This window comes from Benincasa hispida, chromosome 1 (genome assembly GCF_027475165.1).
Source record: "Benincasa hispida cultivar pf3 chromosome 1, pf3_genome.v1.1, whole genome shotgun sequence".
NCBI classification, from domain to species: Eukaryota; Viridiplantae; Streptophyta; class Magnoliopsida; order Cucurbitales; family Cucurbitaceae; genus Benincasa; species Benincasa hispida.
The window spans coordinates 1,475,609-1,492,995 of NC_143478.1; the positions used below are offsets into that span (position 1 = coordinate 1,475,609).

General features: G+C 31.7%; 2 protein-coding genes across 2 annotated transcripts; one reads left to right on the plus strand and one right to left on the minus strand.

Moving 5' to 3' along the window:
* The first annotated feature begins 6,152 nt into the window (after positions 1–6,152).
* Positions 6,153–8,798, plus strand: LOC120075236 (cyclin-dependent kinase inhibitor 5-like). Its single transcript, XM_039028451.2, has 3 exons — positions 6,153–6,983; positions 7,969–8,166; positions 8,293–8,798. The coding sequence occupies exons 1-3, from the start codon at positions 6,490–6,492 to the stop codon at positions 8,357–8,359; spliced, it is 759 nt and encodes a 252-aa protein (XP_038884379.1). The 5' UTR covers positions 6,153–6,489; the 3' UTR covers positions 8,360–8,798.
* Positions 8,799–13,132: 4,334 nt separating this feature from the next.
* LOC120075243 (cytochrome b5-like) lies at positions 13,133–16,708 on the minus strand. Its single transcript, XM_039028462.2, has 3 exons — positions 16,258–16,708; positions 13,694–13,760; positions 13,133–13,605 (listed from the first exon to the last, which is right to left on the minus strand). The coding sequence occupies exons 1-3, from the start codon at positions 16,342–16,344 to the stop codon at positions 13,355–13,357; spliced, it is 405 nt and encodes a 134-aa protein (XP_038884390.1). The 5' UTR covers positions 16,345–16,708; the 3' UTR covers positions 13,133–13,354.
* Positions 16,709–17,387: the final 679 nt, after the last annotated feature.

Sequence of the window (17,387 nt, forward strand, 5' to 3'; positions counted from 1 at the left end):
TAAAATTATTCAGGTTGGGTTGGTAATGTTTTCAAGTTGTGATCTTTGCTCACACATTCTTCTAACATTAAGAAAAATAATAATTGCACCTCTTAGTCTATCAAGCTGTTAATTTGATATTGAACTTATGATTAAAAATTATGTTTAATCTAAGAACTAATACTTTAATAATATATATCTTTATCATTTGGGTTAAGCCAAAGTATGTGGGTCATTCAAATGTCTCATTGTGGATTATTCAAAACTTTGCTTATATCACATTATAAATTGTACGAACTACACTTTTTACAAGACGATACTTCAAATGTCGAACTCGGAATGTTTGAAATATTCATTTTATTGTGTGTCATCCAATAGTTTAGCCTTTTACAATGGTAACTTAAAAAAAAAAAAAAAAATCAAAATATTTTGTTTTGAACAACGTATTTAGTACTTCAAAACAAATTATTCACCATTAATCGTTTTAAATAGTAAAATTGTTGAAATTATTTACAAATATAACAAATTATCTCTGTAAAAATTGCGCGATAGTCATCTATCACTGACACCGATTGATGTCGATAGATACTATATTTATAAATAAGTTGATTCATTTTTTTTTATTGGAAAACAACTCTTATTCATATGATAATTATTTGTTTCTTTATCAAAAAAAAAAAAAAAAGGAAAAAAAAAAAAAAAAAAGGAAAAACTTGGTCATCCAATAGTGAGGGAATCCTATGCCGTCATGGATACTGTTTAATAATATTGCTCAAGTCACATTATTTTATCTTGCATTTTTATTTGCTTTATAAATATAAATTATATGAATCAATTTTTTTTGGTAATTTTTATTTACATTTTTGTTAGTTGAACGCGTGAATATTAGGATTTGAACTTATGACTTTTACGTCGATAATGTATACTTTAATTAGTTGAGCTATCTAAATGACGAAAACAACATATTTTTCTTTGCCTTTAACTAACTCTCCAAATTTTATAAACGTTTTATGTTATTAAGATAAATTTCTATAATATATTATTTTTTTAGTAAAGAGTATAAATTTAAATGTCTAATATTTTGGTTGATAATATATACCTTGATTAATTAAACTATTTTTAAATTGACACATAAAGTCGATTAGATAGTGTATAACTTTGTGCCATAGGACATGGATATATAAAAACTAATATCAAATTAAAATTTAACTAAACTTTGATAAAAGTTTAGATCTTTTTTCAAAAAAAAAAAAAAAAAAAAGTCTAGAACTTTGATAAAAGTCTAAACATACATTCTTTAAGTCCCAAAGAGATTACCATCTTTACTACCATATTGCTAAACTAAAAGAAACTTGTATAAGAATCTTTAAAATACAAAGCACAATTCATATATTAAAATTCCATACGATTTTTTAATTTCATACGATTTTTAAATTCTAATAAGTGGGGTTGGAAATTTCATACTAATCGAGCTCAATTTAGATTGACAGATTCTTTATTAGGTGATTTCCAATGGAGAGTTTCTATAGTATTCCTCTTATAGATTTATACTAGTTTTAGGGTGTTTTCGGGTTAACTTTTCAAATGTTTAATTTTAAAAATAAGTAATATTGAACAAATTAAAATATTTGACAACCACGTATGATAGTTTAATACTTTCAATGTATATTTAAAAAAAAAAAATTATCAGATGTATCTAGATAAAAATATTTTTTTAAAAAAAGTTTTTTTTTCTCGTCAATCCAAATAGATCTTTAATTAACTACTAAACTATAAAAAAGTCAATATTGATTCTGAAAACAATTTATTTGAATTTATTGTAGTTTATATTTTGTAACCATATTTTTGTCAAACTTTTAGCTACTTAACCCATATTTCTTAAAGCTTCACTTCTCTCAATCTCATAGCCCATACAATGATTATTGACATGAGAGCTTAGTAACATATATCATAAGAAAAACATAGGCAAAACTTTACCTAGGGGTGTAATTGGGCTGGATCAGGATTAATCCGAGTGGCATCGGATTGATTTATATATACACACATTAGTCTCTACCTATATATTTTAAGTGAATGAACTAACGTTATTTTACTAGACCATCATACTTGTGATTCGACAATACTATTTTAGTTCAGCAAGATATCTTTTACTGAGTTTGAATGCAATACCTTTTAACTAGTTTGATTTTTTTTAGTTATCTTGGAGTCAACCAACAATTTTTTAGGTATTGTTTGACATTTTTTTAAAAAAATTAAGTTTATGAATATTATCTTGAACAATTGATTTATTTGATTTGTTATCTATTTTTATGAGTGTTTTAAAAATAGAAAAAATAAAAAATAGATTTTGTTTTTAAAAAATTGATTAATAATTTAATGTTTTAGTTGGGAAAAATGAAAATTACATGCGGAAATTTTATAGACCAAAACAAAAAATTACCCCATGGGCTTGTAGTATTGCATTGGTTCAATTCTATACGATTTGTTTGCTTGATTTCAAAATAATTTTATGATTCAATTTTGAGAAATATTTAGTTTCACACACTCATTAATTTATAAGTACTTTTTAAAGAAGCACCAATTAACAGTTTTTTCTTCCCCTAAAAGCTAACACTCCAATATTTTCAAAACCTATTTTATATCATCTTGTTCTTATTTTAACCAACAACGCATAATATGGTTTTGGCGACTAAATTTGACGTGTTGACAACTAAAACCTAACAACGCATAATATGAACGAAGAACGCCTCCCATGATTTATTGATAAAAGACTTGAGGTCTTTAATAATAAATGACACTTCGGTAAAAACATTCATTTTTCGATTTAACAAATTTAACAATTATATTCCACAATTACATGCCCTCGCACTAGTTTAAGAGCAATAGTCAACCCTTCCAAAATACAACTATAATTTTCAATGTTGATATTACGTTTTAAATAAAAAATGATAATTAAAAAAAGTCATATTTTCACTATCTCCTCACCTCCACCCTCCTCTCTTTTTCACTCATTATTTTTAAATTTAAAATAATAATAATAAATTTTCTAAACACCTTTGAAACCTATTTTTAAAAATTCAAAATTAAAATGGTACATTTTAAACATACTAGGACAAAGCAAACATTTACTAGAAATTCAAAAAACAATCATCCGTTAAGTAACTATTTAGTTTTTAATTTTTAAAAACTAAGCATATAAATAATCATTCCACCTCTAAATTTATTGCTTTGTTATATGCTTTTTACCAATATTTTAAAAACCAATCCATTTTTTTTTTTTTTAACTTTCATTCTTGTCTTTTGAATTTGGCTAAGAATTTAAGTCCTCGTTTGATAACCATTTGTTTTTTTTTAAAAAAAAAATTAAGCCTATAGATACTACTTTCACCTTCAAATTTATCGTTTGTTATCTATCTTTTCCAATTATTTAAAAAATCAAGTCAAAATTTGGAAACTAAGGCATCGCTTGGTATTTGGTATTTGGTTTTTGTTTTTTTTAAATTAAGCCTATTTCATCTACATTTCTAACAATGATTTACATTTTTCTTAAATATAATGGTGAATTCTTAGTTGAATTCCAAAAACAAAAACAACATTTTGAAAGTTACTTTTTTTAGTTTTCAAAATTTGACTTGATTTTTTAAACTATTGGTGAAAAGGAGATAACTGTAACGACCCGACCTTTTGAGTACTCTGATAAGGGTCGTTACTCATAATTACACATTTACATTCAAAACATTTTGACCATTGAAGAAAATAAATTTTCATTAAAATAATGAAGACAGTTTTCCAAAATAAATAACAAATAAGAAAAACCTTTGTTTGGGGCCCTAACATAATGAAGAAAAAAAATAACTTAAACATATAAAATTTTGACCAACATTGAGTTTCAATCAAAACTTTTAAATAGCTTGAAAACGTAAATTGAGCGAAAGCGATTTACATGTCCCATATGGCACGATCACAAGTCCCTCTCGTCACCCGCCGGTCTATTCCTATCATTATCTGAAAAACATAAATTAAGAAAGGTTGAGTATAAAATACTCCGTAAGTGATCCCATTACCGAGATCGGACTATGGATCCACGAGCAAAGAAAGATAGCCAGTGGCTCATACAGCTGCATCGATTTTATTAAAGAAAAATCAAAAGACGTGCTATCTTACCTTGAAACGCATGTCTAGTGGCCTGTAGGCACACCGTCAAACATGATAATAATATGAACGTGAATCCGTCGACCCACACATGTCTACCGGCCCGTAGGCATGATAATAACACGAACGTTAACCTGTCGGTTCACGCATGTCTAGTGGCCCGTAGGCACACCGTCAAAACATGAGAAACATGAAAATAAAAGTAGCATGAACGTAAACCTGTCGGTTCACGTATGTCTAGCGACTCGTAGGCACAACGTCAAACATAATAATAACATGCGTCAGGGCGAGACAATAAACCGCTTTACTGATCTATTCATGCATCACATACATAATATCAGTACTGATTAGAAATTTTAACATACTCATAAAACTTGCAAACAAAATCATGCTCCAGAGTCCACCAAGTAACTTGATAGGTCTAATCTAGGTACGAAGGCACCGATAATAGTATCACTTATCTCAACTTGGTCACAAAAGTCCACGCATATAATTCCTTAAAACCTTTGGAAAACTTGAATCAACCCAAAGTTGTGGCTTGGTCCAAGACAAATTCCAAAACTTGATTCAATTAGCCAATCTGATCAAGAATTAAATCTAAAATCAATAACTTACTTTTTCCACTATTACTCTCAATCCAAAAGAATAACCAACCAACAACTTACCCAAAACTAACTTACCGATCTTTACCAATTTTCTGCAAAACGAAAAATGGTCTCTAGCTTGATGGTCAATGCCTCAAAACTTCCAAATCTGAATCTAAGTTTCACACCAAAGAGAGGTTACTAATTTAACTCAAAATCAAATGGGTGAATTTCCCCTCCCAAATTGTAAGGAAAATAAGTCTTACCAAGGTTTTTCTCAAGATTCCGGCAAAGATCGGGCAAGTGGCGGCTGATGGCGCATCGGCTCGTGGATACTATAGATAGGCAGCGAGTGTTGCTGTCGGACGACATAAATTGTTTAGGCTAGTGGCTAGTAGTGAGGGTTTTGCATGAACAAGGTTTGTGAGAGTGAGAGAAGGGGAATTTATAGTTTTACAGATTTTATTCAGCAGCGATTACGAACAAACCAAAACTTCAAACAACGATCCAATCGTTCAAAATGAAACTCTATATATCTTGAACTAAAACTCTGGCAATCGATAATTTTGTGAAAGTTGACGCTAAAAAATCGAATTGCTCCCTCCCCAATTTTTGGTCTTTTGTTCACTCTTATTTAATTTCGAAAAAAATCTCAATTCCTTTATTTTTTTTTTCAAATTTTGAAAAGATAAATAAAATATTTTATTACAAAATCTCTAAAATCTCAAAAGATTCTATTAAATTTATAAATCAATTAACTTTTCAAATTATCTTATGCTTCAAAAACCAAAATTGAAGGGCAGATCCATCAATTTAATACAAATTAAATCCTTCAAAATATTTAAATCAATTCAAAATCACATGAAATTAATTATCTCTTTTAATTTTTTTTAAGTTGGTCCTAAAATCCAAAATCAAATGGAGCAAAATTCAATATTTTCAAGATAATCAGTTCGAATATCTAATCAATTAAATTCAATTTAACCAATAAATTTTTTTCAATTATTTCAATTTAATCTCAATTTTCCAAATGAAATGGAAATTTAAACTCAATAATTTTAGATAATTAACTTAAATTTTCCTAAAATTCAGGATGTTACAATAATGAGAAGAAATTTGAATGTGGAAGTAGTGTCTATAAGCTTAATTTTAAAAAACAAAATAGTTACCAAACTGAACCTAAAAAAGTAGTTTTTAAATACTTGTTTTTATTTTTAGAATTGGATTAAAAATTCAACCATGCAATTAAGAAAGATACAAGATAGAAAATATGCATAATTTTAAAAAATTTAAATAAAATGTATGATTATCAAATAGGATTCAACTATTCTATTTTAGAATATGCAAGTTTACTTTTTTAAAATAAAAAATAAATAACGAAGACCACTTTTCCACAAGATAGATAATATATATAAAAAGCACATTAAAAAAGAAAAAGGGAATTTTCTTTTCTTTTATTAATTTTTCTTTACAAAAAAAAGAAAAAAAAAAGATGGGAAAATGGAAAATGAAAGTACAGCAACCCTGAGAAACCCAACCCTACCTGTTTTCTTTATTCTTTCTCTACCAAAGCACTCTTCATCTGTGCATAAATTACCCCAACCCCACACTCTAAGTCCTCTTTTCTTTCCTTCTTCTTCTTCTTCTTCTTCTTCTTCTTCTTCCATTCAATCCAAATTCCAAAACCTCCATTTTCTCTCTCCTCTCTCTCTCTCTCTCTCTCTGCCACTGCTTCTTCCTCTTCCTCCATGAGAGTTTGCTTACGTTCTTCCCCATGGGCAAATACATCAGGAAATCCAAATCATCTCGTGAAATCACTCTCATCGACGCCTCTCAATCCTCCTACATTGGCGTTCGCACTCGTGCCAAAACCCTAGCTCTCCAGCGCCTTCAGAAGACTTCCAATTCTCCCCCGCCTCCCCCTTCTCCGGCCACCTCCGGTTCCTATCTCCAGCTCCGCAGCCGCCGCCTTCACAAACCACCCACACCCAGTATTCCTCTTCCCAATTACTCCAGGAAGCTGAAATTGCCTCAGGGGACTACCAATGCTCGTGGTCGAAGAGTTTCCGCCGATTCCAGAGGAACCTCTAGGTTGGGGGTTTGTTCCGTTGCTGGTGGTTCTATTGAGTCTGTGTCACCTCGGCGCGGCGACGCGGCTCAGGAAATGGTGGTTAAACATAGCGAGGTTCAGGAAAATTTGAATATTCACGACATTCAGGAAGAGACTTCGTTTGGAGAGAATCTTTTGGATTTTGAAGGTGGAATGAGGTAGGCCTCTCTCTCTGTTTATCTTCTTTTTTGTTGAATCTCCATTTTCTCTTCACATTTCGATGCCTCGACACAGTGATTCTAAAACCTTTTTGGAAATTTTGGGGGTTAGGTTTTCCATCTTTCCCTTCTATTTCACACAACAGTCAACACAGAGTTGTCATGTCGCATGGAAGTTGATAAATCCTTTTCCAGTAAATACAGAGAGTAATTTCAAGTATAATTAATCTGTTCTGAAATCTGATTTGCCCTTTGAATGTTTATCACGTCTCTCTCTTCTGACAGACGCAGATTATATTTATATATTTTTTTTTCTTCAAATTGCCATGAACAAGATAACATTTGGAGTCTAATTTATCCTTGGTACTAATATCCTCGTGGGCACGAAAAACTGAAAATTCTATCAAAGCTCGAGCATGTCGAGAAGTCCTATTTTCTCTCTTCTTTTTTTCCCCCTCTGTAGTTTCCAGTCTTTTTGTCTTGTACATTAATTGAGAAGGGCATTTGTCTTTATCACATTTCTGTAGTCGCAACTAATACTGGTTTCCATAGTCCTTTTGCGTCTAAAACTTTCGCTATCTATCTCTCTAAATGCGCCTGAAAATACTTTTGAAGGACTGTGCCTCTGGAATTGCTTTACCTTTATTCCCCTGTTCGTTCGTTCAATGAACTCCATCATTGCTACCTTTTTGTATGTTTTGGCCAATCCAGCGTGGGGCTTTATTGAATCACGTGAAGATTCCTCTTAAAATTATAACGTTCACCGTTTGATTGTTTTTTTTTCAAATTGAAGTAACTGGGATCCTATTCATTGTGCACGTCTTTTTGTTCCCTTTTGATGTATTGAATGAGTTGATTTGCTACATTGTGATTTATTTCTAAGAATTGCATCCATCCTCTGGCTTGTTTACATATGTGAAAATTGGTCTATAGTTTTGTTTTAGAACCCAATTCTAACAGATTATTCGTTTACTGGGGAGAGTAGTAGGGAATCCACTCCTTGCAGTTTGATAAGGAAGCCCGAGAGCATACGAACACCCAGTTCATCTACGAAGGCGTCGAGTACCACTGATGATAGGATACAGCTGCAGAACTCCTCTGCAACAGATGTACCAACTGCTCGGGAAGTTGACGATTTCTTCAACTGCGCCGAAGGAGAGCAGCAGAGAAAATTCATTGAGAAGTAAGTGATGCATTTTTCATGTTCAGCATTCTTTTTCAAAGCCTTTCTAAACTTGGTATGCCAAAAGCAATTGCAAAGACAGTCTACATCCACATCGGGAGTATTACATTTCACGGTTAACTGCAGGTATAACTTTGACCCGATCACAGACAAGCCACTTCCAGGACGTTACGAATGGGAGAAATTGGATTAGATGACATTCATTCAATATATCTGGACCTATGTTTCTCAAAGTTTCTCAGGTTATGTTGTGCTTATAATTGGTAGATAGTCAGATCTTAGTTTCTGTCACCCTTTTACTTGTAAAGAAGTAGGGCTGTACTAATGGTCTGTAACATAACAAGAATTTGAATTACACAGCAAATAGAACTCAAAGCCTTCTGTCTAACAGATTGGTCTTGGGAAGGAAGGGAACAGGCTAGAGGCAGGGTGTGTATGGCTTGGTGTAGGATTTAGGCTTTTGGGTAATTAGGTGAATGTGTGGGGTACAGAAATTTACTTAGAATTTTTTTTCTCTCTCTTTTTCTTTTCCTCCATTTGTACTGTATTTTCCTCCCTATACTTGTACCGATGGAATAGTGGGATAAAAAATCCCCTCTGATGGAATAAAATTTAACCATCCCTTTTCCCCATATCTTGTTGTTGTTTTTGTCTCTTCTTCCTTGATTATCTTTGTTTGCAGTTTTTTGGTCACAGTAGACTTTGGCCCCTCTCTTACATATGTCTCCATGCAAGACAAGTCACTCCACACTTCATTTATTTGAGGATAAGCATCACTGTGATCTCGTCTCAAGGTGCTGGAGCCACCACTGTTCAGAAAGAATCAGAAATTCAGAACCTACTATTTCGTAACCCTGTGTAAGTCTTATTTGTGGTTTTGCTTCCCTTGTTCTTGTGGTGGCCCCCTCTCTCTCTCTCTTCCCCCCCCCCCCTTTTTTTTCTCTGTAATGGCGTATGGGAAAGAATCTTATCTAATCCATCATTACTTCCTGCTTCCAAATGTTTGTTTCTGCCGCTTGCTCCACTCTCTCTCTCTCTCTCTCTCTCTCTCTCTCTCTCTCATATATATATATATATATATTGGTGTGTGTGCGTGTGTGGGGTGGGGTGGGCGGACATTTGCTATTTATCATCATCTGGAATTATATATTTCTTGGTTATAATACTTAAATTATGCATTTAACGGTTATAACTATTATACTTTGTTAGCCATTTTCAGGTTCGTTTTGGTAGGAAAGTCTATTGAGAGTATATTGTGAGCTTTGGCATTTAGTCCATTTGAAGACAGAGTTTCAAATCTCTGTCCCATATTGATTACAACTTGTAATGGTAGCTCTTGCCTAATCAGGTTAAATTTAGGATTAGGATGAAAGTTTTAGTTCAAATACCCAAGACCCCATAATTTAGCTCTCAGGGTGTAAAATTGGTTTTACTTTTAATACTTTCGAGAATTGTTCTTGGTAATAGCACTTAGATCCACTTTGTTTTTGTTTTTTGTTTTTTGTTTTTTGTTTTTTTTCTATTTTTATTTTTTAATTCAAGATAAAATAATTATATGAACAAAAATATTTTCATGCGAGATATTGAATCTCTCTCCAACACTTGTTTCATCAAAATCTCTCGAAAATTTAATGGAATGATTATAACTCCAATCATTTCTACATTTCAGGTTCATCCATTTAAGAACAACAGAAATCAGATTTGAAGGGTGCAGCTCAAATATAGGTACTCTTTTCTAAACTTACGTTTCCTTAAAAGGATCAATTTTCAGTAATCTATAAGTTATTAAACTGTCTTTTAGAGAAAATTTACCTAAAAAGAAAAGGATTTAAATCCATATTTATGAATGAGTGAGAAATGGGGGAGAGTATTTTTGGTTGGTGGGTCATAGCCATAGGTGACAAAGATGAGTGTGTGGGGCTAAAAGCAAAGGCAAAGGGCACCTAAGTCCTCTTCTCTTAGAAAAAACAGTGTGAAGGGTAACTTTCAGAGCCTGCAAATTGCGAAGGCACAGCAGAGCACAGAGGAAGAAGAGAAGATGTTTACAGGAAAAGAAATTGGCATGTGCTTTGCTTTGTGCTTTTCATTGGAAGTGAGCCCCAGTGGTCCTAAGGTTTCTAACTAACACCTTTTCTGTGCATTGATGAATGATGATTATGACTGCATTTTCTTTGTTCTTCCTTCCTTCTCTTCACTCTTAAATGAGGCCTTCTTCACAAGAAACCACTCTTTATGTGCATGACAATGACCTCCATTTAATCCTCTCCTTTCCATCTCTCATCCCGTCCCATCGGTCCCATCTCGTACCGTCCCGTCCCCTCCTTTTTTTCTTTCTCTTTTTGTTTGGTGAAAATGCAAATAGTTAGGGAGGGATTGAATTTTGCTGATTGAACTACCATTCCCATTATAAGGAGTTAGATGGCCATTAATTAAGCATAATGAAAGTCTAGTTTTTTCGTTAAGAAAGAAAAGGGAAAAAAATGGAGATGTCGAGGTAATAGAAAGTTCATAAAATGAGCCTCCTAATAAATGAATATTATTGGATCAAACCATGAAGGAAAAACATTCTTAAGGTCTATTTTGGCTTTCGTTCTATTTTAGTCCTCTTAGTTTTTAAAGATTCAACATTTCCTTTATAAATTTTGAAAATATATTTACGGTGATTTATTTTTATTATTGAAACAATTTCAATAAAAATTAACTTTGAATGAATAAATTTAAATATTAGTTGGATTAAATATAGAGATTTGAAAGTATAAGGAATTTCAGGGTTGGTGGTAGTCTAGCCTAGTCCTTGCATTCAACTTGATTTGATTTGATTTTCTTTGGTTTTGTTCATGAACCAGGATGCCTCCAAAATTGAAGTTTTAGGGGCCGAACTGTAAATAAATTTTAAATGAAAAGTAATTTTTAAAAATTTTAAATTTACAAGTTGCAAATATGGCTAAAATTGTTGGTTAATATCGAAATCCGTGAAATAAAATATTCTACAAAATGGTCTTGGTCGTTTTAGTCATTTAATGGGGGAAAAAAAAATCGATTTTTCCTTCGTTATTTTTTTTGGAGATTAACTTTTATATTCAGTTATATAGGTGTAGTTTTCTGAATGTTTCCCCTTTTATTTCAGCTTGGTTTTGAATTTCATGAATTTTAGTTAAATTTTCTCTTAACAAGGTACGTTTTGGTGTTATGAATGTCACTTGGATTTATTTGAAATAAAAAGATGGTTTGGTACTCAAATTTAAAATCAAATAAACAAGAAAGGTATGAAGACATCATGTATTCTTAGTTTTTTTTCCCCCTTTCCTAAAACTAATTTTAGTAGAAATTTTATTTTTCAATGTTTACGAATATTCTCTAATTGCAGTGTCAAAACTCTTTTTTTGGATAGTTTATAAAAGTTATTAAAAATATTAAAAAAAAAAAAAAAGAAAATGTAAGGAAATAATTTCTAAGGTTAAACGAATACTATATTAATTTGTCACCTCAAAGAAAACAAAGCATAATATTAAATATAGAATAATCATAAGGATAACATTTTAAAAATACCTCGAGAAAGGAAATGGGTGGCCGTGTTTGATCCTCTCTGGTCTTTGGCCAGACGCAAACGTGATGAGGAAGATTGAATGGTTAAAATCAATTTTTTAAAAAGTGAAATGGTGAAAACTTTATATAATATTTAATCATGTTCGTTTAAAAATTAATTTAATATGTTAATTACATTTATTATGATAGGAGTTTAATTCTACGCAAATGTTGAATTATGGCTAATATGCTAGCTCGTCACAGCTCTCGTATGATGGAAATTAAAATTAAAACCCACTTCATATTCATCAAATTCATACATCAATTGGGTGCATAAGACAATATTGAATTTTTTTTTAGAAGGATAAAATTGATTTGTAATATCAAAATCATTCCCTCTTTAACCATGCCCAAGTTAAATTTAGTTTTTCTCCTTTTATTTATTTATTTATTTATTTTTAATGAATTGCTTGAAGGTTACATCAATGAACTAATAATGTGGCTTTCGAACCGTATTAATGAAACATTAAAATAAAGAACTTTATTTTCTTGAAAGAGACCATTTATAGATTAGGATATCATTAGATTCAGATGTAACAGAATCTATCCTGTAAATAACTTCAAAAGAAAAAAGGATAAATATAAGTTTCATCTTTTACTTTATGCTATTTGTTGAAGTAACTATTTATGTACTTTTACTATAATTTATTCATGCAAATGAGAGTATGTAACGAGATAATCGAGTGAGTGTACACATCAAAAGAATTTTAAAAAGGCACAAAAGAGGTTGCTAAAGATGACGTACAACTATAAGTTGAAATTAAAGCAAAAATGTTATTGTAAATATGACTTAAAAAAGAGAGAATTAAATAATATGAAGCATATAATTAAAGAATAATGTAAACTTTGTTTGATAACTATTTGATTTTTTGTTTTTAAAAATTAGGTCTATTTTATCAATATTTCTTGCAATGATTTACATATTTCTCGAATAGAATTATTGAATTTTTAAAAAAATTTCAAAAAAAAATTTGAATGTGGAAATAACACCTATAGATTTATTACTAAGCAAGTTCATAGTAAACAATAATTGTTGGACGCTTCACCTACCAACCACTGAAGCAGGAAACTTTCTCATCTATGGATTTTCAAAGGGACAAACTTTCAATGAAGAAGTTTGTGAGGTCATTGATTATTGGTTCAAACTTCAAATCATATTGCTTAACTACCTACATATTTTACTTACGCCAAATGTTGTAGGATTATACTATGTTGATGATTCAATCATTATCATTTCAAATATTTTGATCTCCAAATACTAGGGAAAAAAAGATTTTTTTTTTTTTTTTTTTAAAAAAACTCACCTGATCATAAGTATAATAAGTTATAGGGTAGTCATCAACAGATCAAGAATATCAAAACTGAGGTTGAAAAGAGCAGATAACAAAATCTCCACCATCTTTATTTTGAAAATTAAAAAGTATAAAGGTACATTAAATATAACAAATCTAGAGGAAGTTGGAAATGAAAACCACCATCTGTGTCTGCATTTTATAACCAAGAAACGACATTGCTGAACAATCTGATCATTAGAAACAGCATAAAAATCGACGACTAACAACAATCTAACAAATTTAAAAGTCTCTAAGGTTACCTCAAGAGCTCAAGCTTGTTTGGTGTAGAAGCGTATGGCGACAGCCAACCCCAAAATTGCAAGTGGGACGAGGAATTGAAGAAGCTTGATGATGAACTCGGATGTCTTGTCCTGATTGTAATGAGGCTGTTTTGGAGGTGTATATGCAACCTTCTTTGGAATTGTTGAAGCATCAATCTCCCCAACATAGTATTGATCCATCATTTCTCTTGCATTGTCACTGTGCCCGACATCTTCAAAGTCGTCGGTTGCGTCTTTTCCTGTGCGAGGAAAATCAAGTGGCAGCAACATTTGATAAGCACAAAATTACTGTCTAGTTCTGAAAATCAATAAGCTGAAATAGCAAACCTGTAGCTGATAACAAAACATCGTCACCACCAGGATGGTCTTCTAAGAACTTGGTCACATCATATACCTGTTCATTTAATTTAAGGAACCAAGCAGATCAGATGACTGATGTAGTTGGAAGATCTTGTTTAAATGCAACACGATTCTTTAATATATGCAAGCTTCTATAAGTCATAAGAATGGTAGTCTCTTTTCGATTAATGACATTATGCTCTTGGCCCTCCTCGCTGATATAAGCTTTGCCCTTCTCACGACTAACTATGAAGCTTTAAATTATTAAAGTTCCGTTCAATAACTATTTGGTATTTGGTTTTTGAAAATTGAGCTCACACTACTATTTCCACCAAGTGTCTTCTGTTTTGTTATCCATTTTCTATCCATGGTTTCAAAAACCGAGACAAGTTTAAACTAAAAAAATTAACTAATGTTGTTATATTATTAGAATTTGACTAAAAAATTCAAGTATTCTTAAAAAAAAAAAAAAGGTGAAAGTCATAGTAGGAAAATTAGAAATAAACAATAAATTTCATAAATGAAATTGTTATAAAATGGAGCCGAAATTGAACCTAAAACCTTCGCAGTAGGTACGCCCTTACCTACTAGAGCCAATTCTAAAGGGAAAAATGGAACATTTCAATTTCAACAGCCATCATTTTTAACATGCATGAAGAATGCCAAAGAGTATCCAGAAAAAAAAAAAAAAAAAAAAAAAAAAACAAACAAACAAAAAAACAAAAAAAATCTCAAAATCAGTTAAATATACAAATTACCATAAAGTAATGAATCAGTTCATAATAGGTCACAGGTAAGTTTTACTAGTTCTAAAGTTTGCAGAATTTATGGATATATTCTGAAAAATATGCATAATCATGGTAATAACTAATAAATATCTTTACTAATATGTCACCATGGATTCACGCATGGAAGAAATCCACAAATATCGGGTTGGAAAATTTTTGTGGACCAACCCAAAAATTCAGGTTGACTAATAATGAACCCTATTAGTTCTTTTTTGGAGAGTCAACCCAACCCAACCCAAAATTTCCGGGTTGGGCCACCGGTTCTTTTTTTATTTTTATTTTTATATTTTTTAATTTGACTTTTTTTTCCATTACTTTTATTTATATATATATATATAAATATTCAGGTCGGGTCGACCCGACCCTAAATGGAGTAACCCTTGACCCAACCCGAATTTAATATTTTTTAACATTTTTAACCCAACCCAACCCAAAATAAAATCTAACCTAACCCAACCCTTGCGGTTTGGGTTGGGTAGTCCGAGTTGGTCGGTTTACCAGGTTTTTTGAACACCCTACAGCTATGTACAGATTTCATCATGGTAATCATTATGCAATAGGCACAAAATATGCCGATGAGTAAGAGACAAAATAACTGAGGACTATGCATTTCTACCTATAAATCTTCATGTCATTGCTATCCTTAAGTTGAAACTAATAAGCATTGGTAGTTTTGATGAATTATCATCAACAAAACAGACACAAATCAGTTAATTTCGATAACTGACGAACAATGAGATACCTGAGTTTTAAATGGGCGAGGTGTAAATTCTAGGCTACGGCTACATTGGTTCAAGATTTACTGGTTAGTGAAGAACTAAAGACACAGAGAACTTCTAGCAAAGGAAAATTTCCCCAAAGGGATCTTTAAACAAAAAGCAGTACAGATGGATATCAAGACGTTTGAAAGTGAAGATTGTCCCCAGCTCACAAGTCATAACCCCCGACATCTCTTTGTCAACTACCTTAGTCCTTGTTTGGTAATTATTTAGTTTATTTCATTCTTTTGGTTTGTGTGTGTTTTCTTACGATTTCTACACAGCGGTTTTTAAACAATTCCAAAGACAAACAAGTTTCTAAAGCTATTTTGTCTTAATGTTGATTAAATTCTGAAAGCATTTGTAAAAGGTAGAAAACAATCAGAGAAACTCATAAACTATCAAACTGCACCTTAATGATCAGGAGTACACTGGAACTTCTAAAGGGAAGATAGGAGTGCATTAAACAACCAACAATATTCCCAAATACATAAGGATAAGAAAGAGTAACAAAGCACCATTGAATCAGCCAACTTGAGTGGATAGGTTCCCTTTTACACATATTTCACAGCACTAATGCACTATAGAGAGCAAGATCTAAGTGACTGCCAATGACTCAATGGACTAGGAAATGTCATTCATTACAAGAATATGACCTCTTGCTCAGAAACAATATCAATAACAAATAATCCCTGCTATAAACTAAAAGCTTGTCCAGTCCAGAAATCACAGATCTAACAGTTCAATACAAACCTTAGAATGCCATAAATCACGTCCATACTCAAAACCAACCAGTCCAATAAGAACAAAAGAACAACAAATCTAAAATCTTAAACAAAATCCAAAACAACAGTGAACTCCACAGCCACAAAGAGAACCAGGATCCACCCAATAGTAAAAGATCAAGGCAAAAAGTAGCAGAATCAGGGAGTAAATTGAAAAAAAAAAAAACCCATAGATCCAGACAAAAAAAGAAGAATAATAAAAAGGGTAAACGGAATTATACCTTGCCACTGATAATGAGCCAACAGTCCTTGTGATTGTTGTGCTCAGCGACTTCCTTCAAAGTGAAAACCTTTTCTCCGCTACCCATTTCGTGGAATTGGATTGGTGGGTCGGACTGGATCCGATAGAGAAGCAGAGGAAAGGGGAAAGTGGGCGATGAACACGAAGATGAAAGAGGAAGAAAAAGCAGCTGAAAGACAATATATTCAGAAAGAAGAAGGGGGGTTTGGGTAATTAAGGTAAAGGAAAGTTCTGGATCGTCAACTGAAATTGGGATTTGGTTTGGTTTGGGAGTAGGTAGAAGGAATTGGCTGCCCCTTTCTTCAAAACCAACCAACAATAATTTCTAATTTCTAAGCCCAATAAAAATGTGGTCAGAATTGGTTGGCAACAACGTGCAAACCCTCCACTCCACCATCCCTAAATATCCCTATCAAAGTTTATTTTAGGGTTCATTGGCAAGTTTACTCCATTATTTTTTATACGGATGACCTAATTCTTCTAGCATTAATATGTTACATGATTCAATTCTAAATTAACCTCCGACTATGTTATAGAGAACTTCGTCATTATCTAAAATGCATTATTGCATTAGAGATGTCTCACCCATCGCAAAATCTTTCGTTGGTCGACTTTTGATTTTGAAAAAAAAAAAAAATCTTGATTGAAGTGAATATCAACTATGGTTGATAATGCACTGTGATCGTCAGCAAAATGTTAGCTTTCATTTAATTTTTAGGATTGGGTCATTCTGCGTCAAACTGTTTAGAGATGGGTCATCTTTACAAAAATCTCATAAGTTTATGAAATTATAAATTTGTTAAATAAATTTTTGTTCGATTTTGATTTTTTTAAAAAATAATTAATTTATTGGATATAGATTTGAATTTCATATTGAGTAAAATCAACTTTTAATTTTGTATTTAGTGAATTTGTAAATTTTAAAAAATAAAAATCAATGTTTAGGAATAAAATTTGTAATTTTGGAAGTTTAGATATAAAATAGATATGAATAGAGTTTGGGACGAAGTATAGTTTAACCTATTTTGTTTTTTATATAAAAAAAACGTACGCCTAAACTTGTAACTTTCATCAAATCTTATTTTAAACTTTCACTTTTATTAAATTAAA

Excerpts from the sequence above, each read along its gene's own strand:
- LOC120075236 (XM_039028451.2), top strand. The coding sequence starts at position 6,490 with ATGGGCAAATACATCAGGAAATCCAAATCATCTCGTGAAATCACTCTC. Across the intron at positions 6,984-7,968 it reads GATTTTGAAGGTGGAATGAG|TAGGGAATCCACTCCTTGCA; the intron begins GTAGGCCTCTCT and ends TGGGGAGAGTAG. Across the intron at positions 8,167-8,292 it reads CAGAGAAAATTCATTGAGAA|GTATAACTTTGACCCGATCA; the intron begins GTAAGTGATGCA and ends GGTTAACTGCAG.
- LOC120075243 (XM_039028462.2), bottom strand. The coding sequence starts at position 16,344 with ATGGGTAGCGGAGAAAAGGTTTTCACTTTGAAGGAAGTCGCTGAGCAC. Across the intron at positions 13,761-16,257 it reads GGCTCATTATCAGTGGCAAG|GTATATGATGTGACCAAGTT; the intron begins GTATAATTCCGT and ends TTAAATGAACAG. Across the intron at positions 13,606-13,693 it reads TGTTTTGTTATCAGCTACAG|GAAAAGACGCAACCGACGAC; the intron begins GTTTGCTATTTC and ends TTCCTCGCACAG.